The sequence below is a fragment of the Ostrea edulis genome, chromosome 6, assembly GCF_947568905.1.
Source record: "Ostrea edulis chromosome 6, xbOstEdul1.1, whole genome shotgun sequence".
Lineage (NCBI taxonomy): Eukaryota > Metazoa > Mollusca > Bivalvia > Ostreida > Ostreidae > Ostrea > Ostrea edulis.
The window spans coordinates 26,288,174-26,302,122 of NC_079169.1; the positions used below are offsets into that span (position 1 = coordinate 26,288,174).

At 35.0% G+C, this 13,949-nt stretch overlaps 1 protein-coding gene across 1 annotated transcript in view; it reads left to right on the forward strand.

The window, feature by feature from the left end:
* Positions 1-376: 376 nt before the first annotated feature.
* The window catches only part of LOC125647081 (dynamin-binding protein-like), a 65,443-nt gene continuing 51,870 nt past the window's right edge, over positions 377-13,949 (forward strand). The window contains exons 1-3 of the mRNA XM_048873774.2: positions 377-460; positions 5,382-5,661; positions 7,896-10,355. Coding sequence (XP_048729731.2) covers positions 5,382-5,661; positions 7,896-10,355 — 2,740 coding nt within the window. The 5' untranslated portion in view covers positions 377-460. The remainder of the gene's footprint in view (positions 461-5,381; positions 5,662-7,895; positions 10,356-13,949) is intronic.

The following is a 13,949-nucleotide window of genomic DNA, read 5'->3' on the forward strand; positions in this document are numbered from 1 at the left end:
CTGCAGTACATTATATTCATTTTTTGTAATATCAATTAGTTATAATTGATGGTTCAGAGAGTTATTTCCTTTGATGATAAATGATGACCAATAGATATATTTGTATCGTTGCATATATCATATGTTCGATAGTGTCTTTGCGTATATGTTTTTATTGTTGTTACAGGGTTGTTTTCATTGTTTCCCACTATTAAACGAATCTACGACCTTAACCATCTTGTGGATTATCTTTACACTCAAGACCGGTTACGTTGTAATTATGATTTTTTATCTCGCATCTCCCCTCTAAGCAATCGTAACTACTCGGCCATTTCCGTAATTTGTCGCTTATGCACTACTAGGAGTATGGAGTTACGTTCCTTTAGTGGTATTATTTACAGAGGGCGTTGAATAAACATGGCGGCTATGGTGAAGTGCGAGTTCCTGTTGAAGCAACGTAGTTTGGAATTCTGATAAAGAGGTTTAAATGTGTAGTTTTTATACAATTTATGATATAGAAGACATTTATATATATACAATATGTCGTTTTTATGTTTAGTTTGTTTTACCAGCAATGATTTAGGGCCACATTGGCACACAAGTTGTCAAATGACAACTTGCACACAATTGTGGGGTATGCTCTGTTCAACAGGTGCCCGAGTTTTTGTCTGTTATGCTCGGCTATTTGTTATAAATTACATTTATAGTACAATATATAATACCGTTAGCGTGAGCGCAGTTACATGTACATGCGCAAGAATTTTTCCCAAGGATATTTTTAGGATTCCACCCCATTTTTTTTAAGGTTCCAATTGAAAGTATGGATTAACAACTGGAAGTGCATACAAATAGGTATACTTTATTTATTTTCATCCTAACCTAGGGGTGTTGGAAGGACGACCTCACCAATGAGAATATTATCCCTAATTTAAAGTGTTAACACTTAGCATGGTCGCTGTTATAAACAGAGAAGGTTATGCTAAGTAGGCCATGTCTGTTGCATGGACGATGCAATGGGTGCCTTCTAAAAGATGTTCTCAATAGGGAACTGGCAACAGAAGCACGGCCATCAGATCAATCCAATCTCAGATTTAAAGATGTCTGTAAATGTGATGTGAAGTCCAGTAGAATATACCCAGAAGACCTGGAGTGAATCGCATCAAATCCTGGTGCTCTATTGTTACATCCAACAAGCTGAGAAAACAAGGAACAGAAGGAGGATAGGAGGACCCAGTGTAAACAGTCAAGTCCTGTCACAACCTCTACAAACTCCACCTGCAGCATATTCAAGCAGTGTTCCAACTTCCACTGAATACCTTAGGAGACAAGTGGGCCCCTGAATTAAAAATTCATTTTAGCCGACATGAAATTTTAGTAGCCCGAGCATATCAAGTTGAATAACATGGGTTTTTTACAAGGAAAAAGAAACATCAGGTCACATTGCATTTTATTTAAAAAAGTAGAATATTAATATTCAAATTCTGTTTTCATTTCTGTAAATCTCTCTCTCTATCCCATTTCTACTTTCATTTCATCAACCTAGCAAACATATCAAATTGCATGGACTTAATGATCTTTGCGGCGTCTGACTTTAACACACAACACACGCTTCTTCAGACTTTTTATGCGATTTTGAAAGTTCTCTGCTTTACAATGCTGTCAAGTTTATAACTCGGGCAAGGTGTCATAATGACTGGACCTTTCATGCCATGTTTTGTACACACAGCACATGTCATCCCCTTTTCGTTGTCATCAAGCCATATTCTCCCCTCCTTCTTTCTACTTTGGTAAAATCAGACGCTTTCTTCTCGTTTGAAGTAACCGTTAAATATTTGCCTTTGAAACTAAAAAATATAACAAGAACAGTCACCATTTATGTGACCCCATATTAACATAATGAATAATACTGCATCAAACACTCATTATAGAAAAACATGGATTTTCATTTTCAGTATACTGTACTTACTTATATATTATGTAAGGCGACCTGCATATAGGCCGGTTAATGTTTTTAGGAGAATTTTGTTTTAATTTGACACTAACCCTTTCATAAGTTAAGCTTAATTTAGAATTATATTTCTAGCAAGAGTTGTGTTCCTTTGTTATATGCTCGTGTTTGACAGGACATTATGGTATGGCTCTGTCCGTCCATCTGTCTGTCTGTCTGGACCTTGTGGGCAGGATGCAAACCAAACCGTAAGCTCCAGGATATTGCAACATAGTACATTTGATCACCATGATGAGAGGAAGATGCCTATTGTTTTTGAAGGTCAAGGTTGCAGTATCATTTAGTTTGAAAACCTTTTAGGCAGGATACAAACCGAACCATAAACTCCAGGATATTGCAACACGGTACATTTGATCACCATGATAAGAGGAAGATGCCTATTACTTTTTCAAGGTCAAAGGTCAAGGTCACAGTATCACTTAGTATACAAACCGTACTGTTGGGGCATGGACCATCAAACTTTGTACACATACACTTTATGCCAAGTGGAAGATGTCTATTGTTTCTTAAGGTCAAAGATCAAGGTCATAGTAGCAGGATGCAGACCGATTCGTTGGGGCAAGGACCATTAAACTTGGTATTCATACATCTTATGCCAAGTGAAAATATTACATAGAGAGTACATGATTGGTCTTGTTATTTTGATGCAAAGAAAGTGGTCTTGCTTTTTCGATGCAAAGAAAGTATGTCACACCCTGATGATTGCTGATACTACTTGAAGGCAAATCAAATCATGGTGTCAGGAAAGCATCCTATATTATCTTTTCACGGGCATATTTTGTACCGTTGGCGATACTCTTGTTTTATATATTTCTTGATCTTTATTACTGATAACTTCACTGAATAAATAGATAATACAAAGCCCAAGCTATCTTTAATTATGAGATGCTCCCTTTTCAAGCATCGTCTGACATCAATCCAGTAAGATCTGGTTAAGTCTTTGCCACAGTATCATTGTCCTTGTATGCATGTGGCCATTTAGTTGTTTGATAAATAATAACCATGCTGTGGTGTGTGTTTGTTTAATGATGCACGCCTCATTTTTACAGTAATTACAGGTATATAAAGAAAAGCATTCCTTTTTAAATATATAGTGAACTTCTAATGCACTGTTATCGTACATTGATTCAGAAAATACAAAATATTGATGTACACTTCAAATTGGGCTCTTTTCTCGTGAAATATTGGCATAAAAAATGCTGTATATTGATATTGGAATGAAAATATCAGATAAAATAATGAATTAACTATATTTTCATTAATATTGTCATAGTGAGAAGGGCTCTGTATTGTTATATTGGTATCTAAACTATCACCGTTATTGATTTGTTCCTGTTGTAAAACTGACTTCAATGCATTACATATACCATCAAATGAAGCGACTTGTCAAGTAATATACCAACAGAGTGCAGCTATAAGTTGGACATAGAATTTGACTACTACTCCCCCCCCCCCCTTAAAAGAAAACCCAGATAGACTTTCACATGTTATATTCAAGTATATACAGTATTACCCCAATCCTGATTAAAATTCATTTTGCCAAATTTTTCATCATGTCCTGGTTGTCATTGAAACTAACAAAGTTGTATGACCTTTGCAAATAAATGTATCTTTGGTGAATATGCACATTGGTGTCTTGTATACTGTATAAGGACTGCAGGCAGGACTGCATTGTCATATGTAATTTTTTAAAGAAATTATTGTGCTACATTCATTATTCAAAAATAAAAACATCATTGGGGATGGAAATCTTAAATAATGGGAGGGGGGGGGGGGGGGTGTCCTGTCCGCAAACCTCCACATGTCTATATGTGTCAGATATGATACAACTTCAGATTCTGTTGCCCAAATGTTGAACTAAAACTTTTTCAAGAGTTCTGCCAATCTCCAGAAAATGATGCATATTGTTCTATGACATCAATGTTGCCGTCTGTTTTTATGATTCAGAATATTTGCTCAGTGATTAGGATCAAGATGTCATTGAAACAACTTTGTAAATCTGTTCATGCTTCTCCCTGACTTTCGACTAATTTATGCAAATTTTGATTGCAAAAAATCACCCTCGAAAGCTAAAATCCTGCATAAACCGGTCTAATGTGGATTGAAGCATGCCACTTTTAGTTCTGTTTACTACAGTAACCGTGCTTGAAAAAATATTGAATAAAAAAACAAAATTTTCAAATTCATTCTGAATGATAAATTACCTCATGACAACTGACTCACATTTTTGGCTGGATAGAAAGGATTGCATCAGAAGATATTAATATTTTACATTAAAAGTCTCTTATTGTCTAAGTATACACAATAGAGCTTGCTACTAACACTGAATATTGACAGAGACAGATGCTGCTTTTCATTACTGTTACCTGAGTAAGTTAGAAATTTCATGTTTAAAACCAAGTCTTTTTTTTTTATTTTTACCACAAAATCAATCATAGCTAAATTGAATTTCATGATCAGTTGATTACCTATCACTTGTAATTACAAGTAGTAGGCACTTTTGATAGCATTTCGTTTAGGATGAATTTTTACCTACTGAATTTTTTATGAATAAAGATACAGGACTGAGGTAGCTTAAATTGCTATGATTTTATAAAAACTTTGATTAAAAATAAGTTTTCTTGGTCAGTCCTGTTTTCCATTGGAAACTCCTTTATTCTCACAGTTTGAGAGCATCACGTAATTTTTTATCTCACCTGTGTCAGCTGAGTTCTCAAGTGAGCTTTTCTAATCCAAGTTTTCTCTGGTGTTTGTTAGCTTTAAAATTTGTCATCCATATCTCTGTCATCTTTTAACTTTTCACAGTTTCGACTTCTCAAATACCACAAAACTCATTTCATCTAAACTTGCCGCACACAAAGCATAATTTTGTAATGGGGATTTATTATGAGTTTGTTCAAATGAAGAATGAAGGGCCATGTTGTCTCCTTCCGTTGGGGGTGGGGTTGATTAAGAAAATTGAAAATAGTTGTGGTTGATCAATTAAGTGCTTTGTGTATGTGTATATATATTTATGTATGTATGTATATACATACATTCATACATACACACATACATACATAGTTATAGAAAGATTTCTTGTAGTGGTAATGAAGAGTGATCCCCAGAAAACGGTTTTTCTGGGGACCTACGGAGGGTCTACAGACCGTATATCCCAAACCCCTCAGTGAAATACTGCTTTCACTTTGTTATAAAACTGTGAAGATTACTGATATGTTAAAATACTGGTAGCCATGATTGATACCCTCAATGCAAAAGACAAAGGGAAATCACTCTGTTATCAAAAACAGTTAATATTTACATCACAGCCATGCCTTGATATTTGCCATACGTAGAAAATCATAATTGTTGGCATTAATGTATTAGAACTTGAATGATATGCTTGACATTGTAGATGGGAGTGGAAAACCTATCAGGCCACTATGTTCGAACCGTTTATCCTTTTGACACCAACCATCCAAGGGAGATAATCCTGTCTAAAGGCGACATTATCAGAGTGACCAATGTGATTGATGATAACTGGTACTGCGGACAGTTACGGGGGAGGGAGGGAAACTTTCCATCCAGTTTTGTGGAGACCCTAGCCCTGCCTGCAGTCCAGGAGGGCCAGAAATTGTTTGGTGCCATAGAAAACTTCCCTGCCTTGCAAGATGGAGATCTGGAATTCAGGAAAGGTTTAAAGATTTTTTTTTTTTTAAAAAGAACTATTGGTAGATTCACTTTATAAATAAATGGGCCCTGTCACTTTCTAGTTCAAGCAGATGCCCATTTATGCATAATTTCAAGAAGATTATTAAGTTGAGACTTCTTACTTTTAACTACTGGGTAGTAGCATTTCCTGTGTGGAGTTTGTACTAGTATACAGCAGAAAAAAGCTCTGAGATATGTAAAGTTCCTGTGTGGAGTTTGTACTAGTATACAGAAGAAAAAAGCTCTGAGATATGTAAAGTTCCTGTGTGGAGTTTGTACTAGTATACAGAAGAAAAAAGCTCTGAGATATGTAAAGTTCCTGTGTGGAGTTTGTACTAGTATACAGAAGAAAAAAGCTCTGAGATATGTAAAGTTCCTGTGTGGAGTTTGTACTAGTATACAGAAGAAAAAAGCTCTGAGATATGTAAAGTTCATGATTCTTTTGTTTGACATACAAATTGAGTTACAAATGAGTATTTGAATATGAGAACAGTCATCAATCTGAAATATGTATTTTTATGCATTAAGTATCAATACCAAATTTATCAAGAAACAAATATAAAAATTAGATCGCATGTTGTACTCTATACAAGATTTTAAAAACCAAACAGCTTCATTTGTTTTTGTTTTTTTTTTTAGTTTTCATGAAAAATTGAACAATTGGCTAAATGGCAAACTTTTAACAGCATAAAGTATAAACTACTGTCAAACATATGACATACATGTAGTTATTGGTCTTCAGTCTTTTTTATGCCCCCATAATCAAAGATTCAGGAGCATGTTGTTTTTGGTCTGTCTGTTTGCAAAATCTTTAACCTTGGCCATAACTTTTGAATTGTTGGTAATGGAGCTTTTCATATTTAATAATGTATATTTCTTTTGACAAGACATTTCTTCTTTTAGCAAAATTTTTTACCTTCTGACCTTGGAGTTTGACTTATTTTTGAAAAACTTTAACATAGACCATCACTTTTTAATGATTATTGATAGGGCTCTCACATGTTGTATGTGTATACATTGTGACAAGACCTTTCTTTAGGTACATACTACAATTACTTCGCTGTCATTGGGAGGGGAAGGGGGGCATCAGTGTTTCACAAATGCATCTTGCTTTGGTTTCAAAAGCATTTCTTCACATACTAACACTCTCAAGAGTTTTAACATGCCTATACAAACCCACCTGATTCCGTGGTACAAGTTTGTTTTTAGCTCTACCATTCACTCACAGATCCACTGCTATAGAGACTCAGTCAGAGAAAAGAAAATACTCCGGCTAGAATTAAACGATGAGAAAAATTATTATAATGAAGCATTGCATAAAATATTGTGATAGGTTTTCAAACACTGGTAACAAAAATGCATGCAATATGTATGTAATGTACTGCTATAATAGTAATAATTACTTATAGGATACTGTGACTGCTAAAGTACTGAAGTAATAGTGATCATAATTACTTATAGGATACCGTGATTGCTAAAGTACTGAAGTAATATTGATAATTACTTATAGGATACCGTGACTGCTAAAGTACTGCTATAATATTAATAATACTTATAGTATACCGTGATTGCTAAAGTACTGGTGTAATATTGATAAGTTGATAATTATTATTGCTATTGTATGGGAGGTAATCTAAAAGATTGAACATTTTAATTATAAGATACCTTCCATTTCTTCTCCAATAATTTATGTCAGCATCATTGTTTTTACATGCTGACTTTTACTCTATAACACGTTATAGATGTATTCAACAAAGGGGGGTTACCTCTACAACAATATACAATAAGACAGTTACAGCAGACACACTTGTGATGAATTCACGCTTACAGCGAAGTGATTTTCATTCTCTGTAATTTTCAAACATACCAAGAACTCATTGGATATAACAAATTACAAATCGAAATTGTTGATCCCCAGCACTTTGCTCTAGGCGTGTTTTACTGTACAAAATACTTTATATGATAATTAATTGAATTTATATCTTTCATTAATCATTAATCACAAAAAGGAGAAAATCATCTACTGTGAAAACTTGGAAACCCCACAGGGCCATTGTACATTAATTATGGACTTGGTTTTTACAGTGTTTATTGGTACAGAATAGTCTTTTGAAAATTGATGAAAATTAACCTATCACATTTTAACCATAACATTTTAGCACAGATGTTACAGGTTGTAGTGTACATTTATATATATATTATTGAACTGTCATTGTAGGTGCTGTTATCTTGGGCACACAACAGATTGATAGCAACTGGTGGCAAGGACAGATTGGGTCTCATCATGGGATCTTCCCAATCACCCATGTCATGGAGCTGGAACTCCCACCCACACTAAAAGAGAGGAGTCGCAGTGTTCACTCTACAGAGCCCCTGTTTGCCTTGGCCTTGTGCGACTCTGTGGCCCAGCTGGATGAGGAACTAGGGTTTAAAACAGGGGATGTTATTACTGTGACAGAGATTTTAGACTCAGATTGGTATTATGGGGAGCTGGGCAGTAGGAAAGGAATGTTCCTCTCGTCTTGTGTGGAATTGATACAGGACACTTCAGAGAGTGCTACTCCATCACGTCCACAGCCTACACCCAGCTCCACAATCCAGAAAGCCTTCTCACGAGATCAGTCTTACTATGGCAGTTTTAGTGATCAGCAACCCACTCAAGCCACAGATCATTCACACGATATCTCAAGTAACCAATCCCATTTACAAGTACCAGACCAAAGCGCCACCTACACCAGTGAGAATACGAAGAGCTTGGACTCCTCTGTCAGTCCCTACGCAATGACCTTGTATCAGTTTGAAGGTCAGTCTGACAATGAATTGTCTTTCAATGCCAATGAGATTGTGTACCTTATTCAGCATATAGATGAACAGTGGACTGAGGGTGAAATTGATGGACGAATTGGACTGTTTCCCACCAGTTTTGTCTCCATCATAGTTGATTGTCCTTATGCTTTTTCTGAAAGTAAAGCAGCTAATCAGACAGAAGTTAGTACTACAGAGGAAGAAAGGAAAAGAGAAATCCAGCAGGAACAATCAGAAGAGAAGGAAGATAAACAAGATCTAGTCATAAATAAACAGGATCTAACCATAAATAAGCAAGATCTAGCCATAGATAAACAAGATCTAGACATAAACGAAAACAAAAATATGTCAGCAACAACAGAGAGTGTTGATGAATATGGTGTTGTAGAAGGGGGTGTGAACAATGCTGATAAACAGGCTCGATTTGCTCTTGTTCTCTACTCTTTCACAGCAGAAACTGACCAGGATCTCAGTGTAACTGAGGGCGATACGTTGCATATAATCGAACGTGTGAATGCTGATTGGGTCCGGGCACTAGAGGAGAATTCTGGGAAGTCTGGACTGGTTCCCTCAGCTTTCCTGGATATCATTGATGATAGTCCTGCTCAATTCTCAACAGACAGAAATCATGAACATAAACCTGGTGTACATGAAATTAGGAAGGATGAAGTGGAACCAGTTAAACAAGAAATGCTCTCAGCACATGACACCAAAGTGAAATCTGACATTAAGGAAAGCAGAGAAAGTGTTTCTGTTCAGCCTACTGTGTCTGTTAGTGCCCCAAAACCTAATAAAATGGAAAATAAAGCAACACATGACACATCGCAGCAGAACTTACATAGAAACGACAGCAAAGAAAGGGGTCCTACACAAAGCTTTAATTTTACCTTACAACAAAAACCAGTGTTACCAATGAAACCTCAATTAAGCCCCAAACCTGTTATGAAACCTAAACCAAACCTTTCACCCAAGCCACAGTTTCCTGACAAAGTAAGATTACAACCTGTCAAAGAGACGGGAGACCATGATGAACTGCTACTGAAGTCCTCATCATCTCATGTTCTCAGCCGCCATGATGAATTAAACAACACATTACAGAAATCTCTTTCCAATAGTGAATTGTCAAGTACATCATCTGCTAGCAACACTGAAAATAGAAGGGCTACATTTTCTTTTGGTGATGTGGATACATCAAAGTCTCTGAATGACATTATATCAGGTGAACTCTCAAAAGCAAAGAACCATGATAAACCTGATGACAACACTCTGAAGATGGATAACAGGTCACTTCAACCAGCCAGGCCAGCTCTCACCCAACAGCATGCCACTAGCCAGCATTTCTCGAGTTCTTCTAATGTGATTCAGGCAAATGACCCTAAAAGGCACTCCGTAAATTTTCCTATACAAAACTCAGCAGAACAAAGATCCACTGCAACTGATGATTTTAGGGGGAAATTCTCAACAGGAAACTCTGTCTTCTTTTTGGATCCAGTTCCTTCCAATAAACATTACCAACCCATGAGAAAACCCCCACCGATTCCACAGAGGTCATTTGAGGTGAGCTCTGATTTTGATCGCAAGCCCTCCCTGAGGAAAGCTCCCCCTCCTCGTCCCATGGGCCCCAGATTAGCATCTGCTCCCCCCACTTTACCACTAATTCCTGTCAAAGTGACAGAATCCAAGCATGGTAAACAAGATGGCAAGGTGCAAACAAGAAAGCCGTCCAGACCAGCCCCTACACGTCCAGTTCCTTCACGACCAGCACCGACCCATCCAGTGCCAAGCAGACCAGCACCGTCCAGACCACAGGTGCCCTCTACAACGCCACTGGTTGCTGTGGATAGACATATTGCCCCTGATGACACAGTGAAAGGTACGGATTTCTACAACAAAATTAGAATCTATATGTGAGGTTGGGGTTCTATAAAAAGTGTTTCAAAATAGGAAACAACATTGATCAAAAATTTGGGATTGTTCCTTTCTAAAGAAATGCTATACTATAATCATTATGTAAAATTGTAGCTTAGTGGCAAAAACCTTTTCTGTAAAAAGTATATTGTGAACACAGATAACCTCTTGGCAGGTTAAGCAGGGTATACCTATAAACATACACAGTGTACCAGTGTTAATGATATCAAAAGCTTTACTCAACAGATACAGATTATTGATTCACTTGTGTGAACCATCTTGTCGTTGAATTTTAAAAGTTACACGAATACCCAAATATGGCCCTGTGATTTTGAGTAAAATAAAGTATCTTCATTCCAATATTTCATCATGGTATGAAATAGCTTAGACCTTCTTCTTTATAAATCCAGTGTGTTTTTTCCGCGAAAATTCACGCATATAGAAATTATAACATGCAGAACCCATAACAGTTGTGTTATTTTTGTAAAAGTTGATAATATCCAACAATATGCACCAAAAATTTGTATAACCCCCGGGCATTGATCCAATAAATCTTAATGAATTGTAAATCAGTATATTACATACTGCATAGAAGTTAAAAGTTTTTTTGGATCGAGGCCTGGGGGATAAGTGAATTTTTACTTTTTATGTTCTGCAAATAACCGGAATTTCACATTCCATGCACGGAATCCGAATACTTTTCCAAACTATAGGTTTAATACAAATCGTAATATTTAAATATTATAGTTGGGGATTGTTCCATTGTCTTTTTACGAAACCAGTAATTATTCAAAGTTAATAAAATATGATTATTTCAAACAATATTATTGAAATAAAACCGGATCCGCGCCATCGTTGGAATCGGGCTATGTACATCAATCGATTTTGCCCCCAAAATTTCAAATAGATTATATGCTCAATTTATGAACTTGAATATATATGTAACCATGTTAGGGATAGTTACAAAAACCTTGCACTAGTTAACAGTTTTAGTTATTTGATCAACCAATTACGAAGCTAAGTCCTCCAATCCACTCCAGATACAATCGAGATCCACCCATCGTCTGCGCCGCGCCTTTACTTCCACTCATTTTCGTTATACGTTATCACACTATATATATTTTAATTATCTGAAGGCCGTTGAATTTAATAAATATCTGGCTTCACATGTTTCATCTCCGTGCATTCAGTTTTCTTGGCACTGATGAACATGTTGAAATCGCTGTCGCAGTACATAAAAAGACTTGGAGGAAGTGTCTGAAAACGGAAAAAGGTTTCCCTCATGCATTTTATGTAAGATAAGAACTAAACCTAATGACAGGAAGAAATGTGAAAGTGTCAAGATAAGCAAATTTTATGGTGTTAACCCCTTGATTGATAAAATTCTTGTTTCTATTTATGTGAAAATAACATCTGCTTAATTTTGTTTGCACACTAACCAAATATATGCGAGGAGGGAGTTTGGTTCTATTATATGTAGCAGTATCAGAATAAGACTTTTTAATTAATGAATTCGTTTCATAGATGTTGTGGAGTTAATGATAATAATTAAGGCATTTTGAAATACACACAGGTCTAGATATTATTGTAATAAATGATCTGGATAGGAAACTAATGAAATTAGATAAATGGAACATATTTTACGTGAACATTTTCTTAGCCTAATGTAAAATAGATTATATCCATATGGCTAAACTAAATGTTCATGTGTTATTCTGTACATGTACGGCTACTTTTGTAACAGTTTCCCTACCCCCCCCCCCCCCCCCCACACACACACACACACACACATCATAAACGTAACTCCCTATATAGCAAAACACAAATAAAAGTGTGAAACATAGGATTAAAATGTTTACTCACTGTCCAAAGTTGTACATGTAGCAAAGTGCGTCTGAAATAACGCCGCTGTCCGAAGCCTGGATATTACTGTTATTGGCGTGATTACATGTACATGCGGGATAATAGTAACACCCCCCCCCCCCCCAAATAAATAATAAAAATAAAAATCCGCAAACTTATAAAAGATTGTTAAAAGAAGTGATCAATATGCAACATAAACTACATGTAATATTGAAACGCACACACATAGGTCAATAGATCTTATTCGTAAGTCAACGGTTGGATCCACCGTGTTTTCGTGTACATTTTAAGATCCCCCCCCCCCCCCCCCCCCCCAAAGAAAATATCGGTATGTGCAATAAATGGTTATACAGTTAAAATATTGGGATTGGGTTTATCTTCATGTCATACTTAAATAACAAAGCTAAGTAAAGAGGTACTGAATTAATATTACTTTAAAACTGTTGAATGGTTTCATATATAAAAATTTAAAAAATATAAAGAGAGGGAAGGAGACAAACAGAGAGAGGAGAAAGAGATGTACAATTATACTATATAGGTGTGTGTTTTAATATAGAATTAACATAGACAGATTTAAATATTTACAATATCATAATTAAATTGCACTGAATAGTGTTTTTGTTTCACTTTTATACCTAGAGAACTTTCACGTAAAAGTACATGAAACGTTGTAAAATTGTGACGTTACGTTGCAAAATTGCGACGTCAATAACAATCTGGCCATAACAATGAGTACTTTGAAGGTCAATAACTAAAAAAAATGAAAAGATATCGGAAAAAGGATAACATATTTGAAAAATAGATATTCTTGGTTTCTGTCCCCGAGAATAATATCATGTTCTGACTAAGGGCCATTTTTGGCTATTCGTGGCTCTGGTTCTTTAAAATTTCACTACGTAGTAATACAATAACACCCCCAAGCATTGTATGTAGATTGTCTGAAGTGTGTGGCATGTTTAATGCAGGTTTGCTGTTCATGTTTATTAGATATAAACATATTCATGTTTATTAGATATAAACTTATTCATGTTTATTAGATATAAACTTATTCATGTTTATTAGATATAAACTTATTCATGTTTATTAGATATAAACTTATTCATGTTTATTAGATATAAACATATTCATGTTTATTAGATATAAACTTATTCATGTTCATTAGATATAAACTTATTCATGTTCATTAGATATAAACTTATTCATGTTCATTAGATATGAACATGTTCATGTTCATTAGATATGAACTTATTCATGTTTATAAGATATAAACTTATTCATGTTTATTAGATATAAACTTATTCATGTTCATTAGATATAAACATATTCATGTTTATTAGATATAAACATATTCATGTTTATTAGATATAAACTTATTCATGTTTATTAGATATAAACATATTCATGTTTATTAGATATAAACATTTATGTTCATTAGATATGAACATATTCATGTTTATTAGATATAAACTTATTTATGTTCATTAGATATCAACATATTCACGTTCATTAGATATAAACTTATTCATGTTTATTAGATATAAACTTATTCATGTTTATTAGATATAAACATTCATGTTCATTAGATATGAACATATTCATGTTTATTAGATATAAACTTATTTATGTTCATTAGATATCAACATATTCACGTTCATTAGATATAAACTTATTCATGTTTATTAGATATAAACTTATT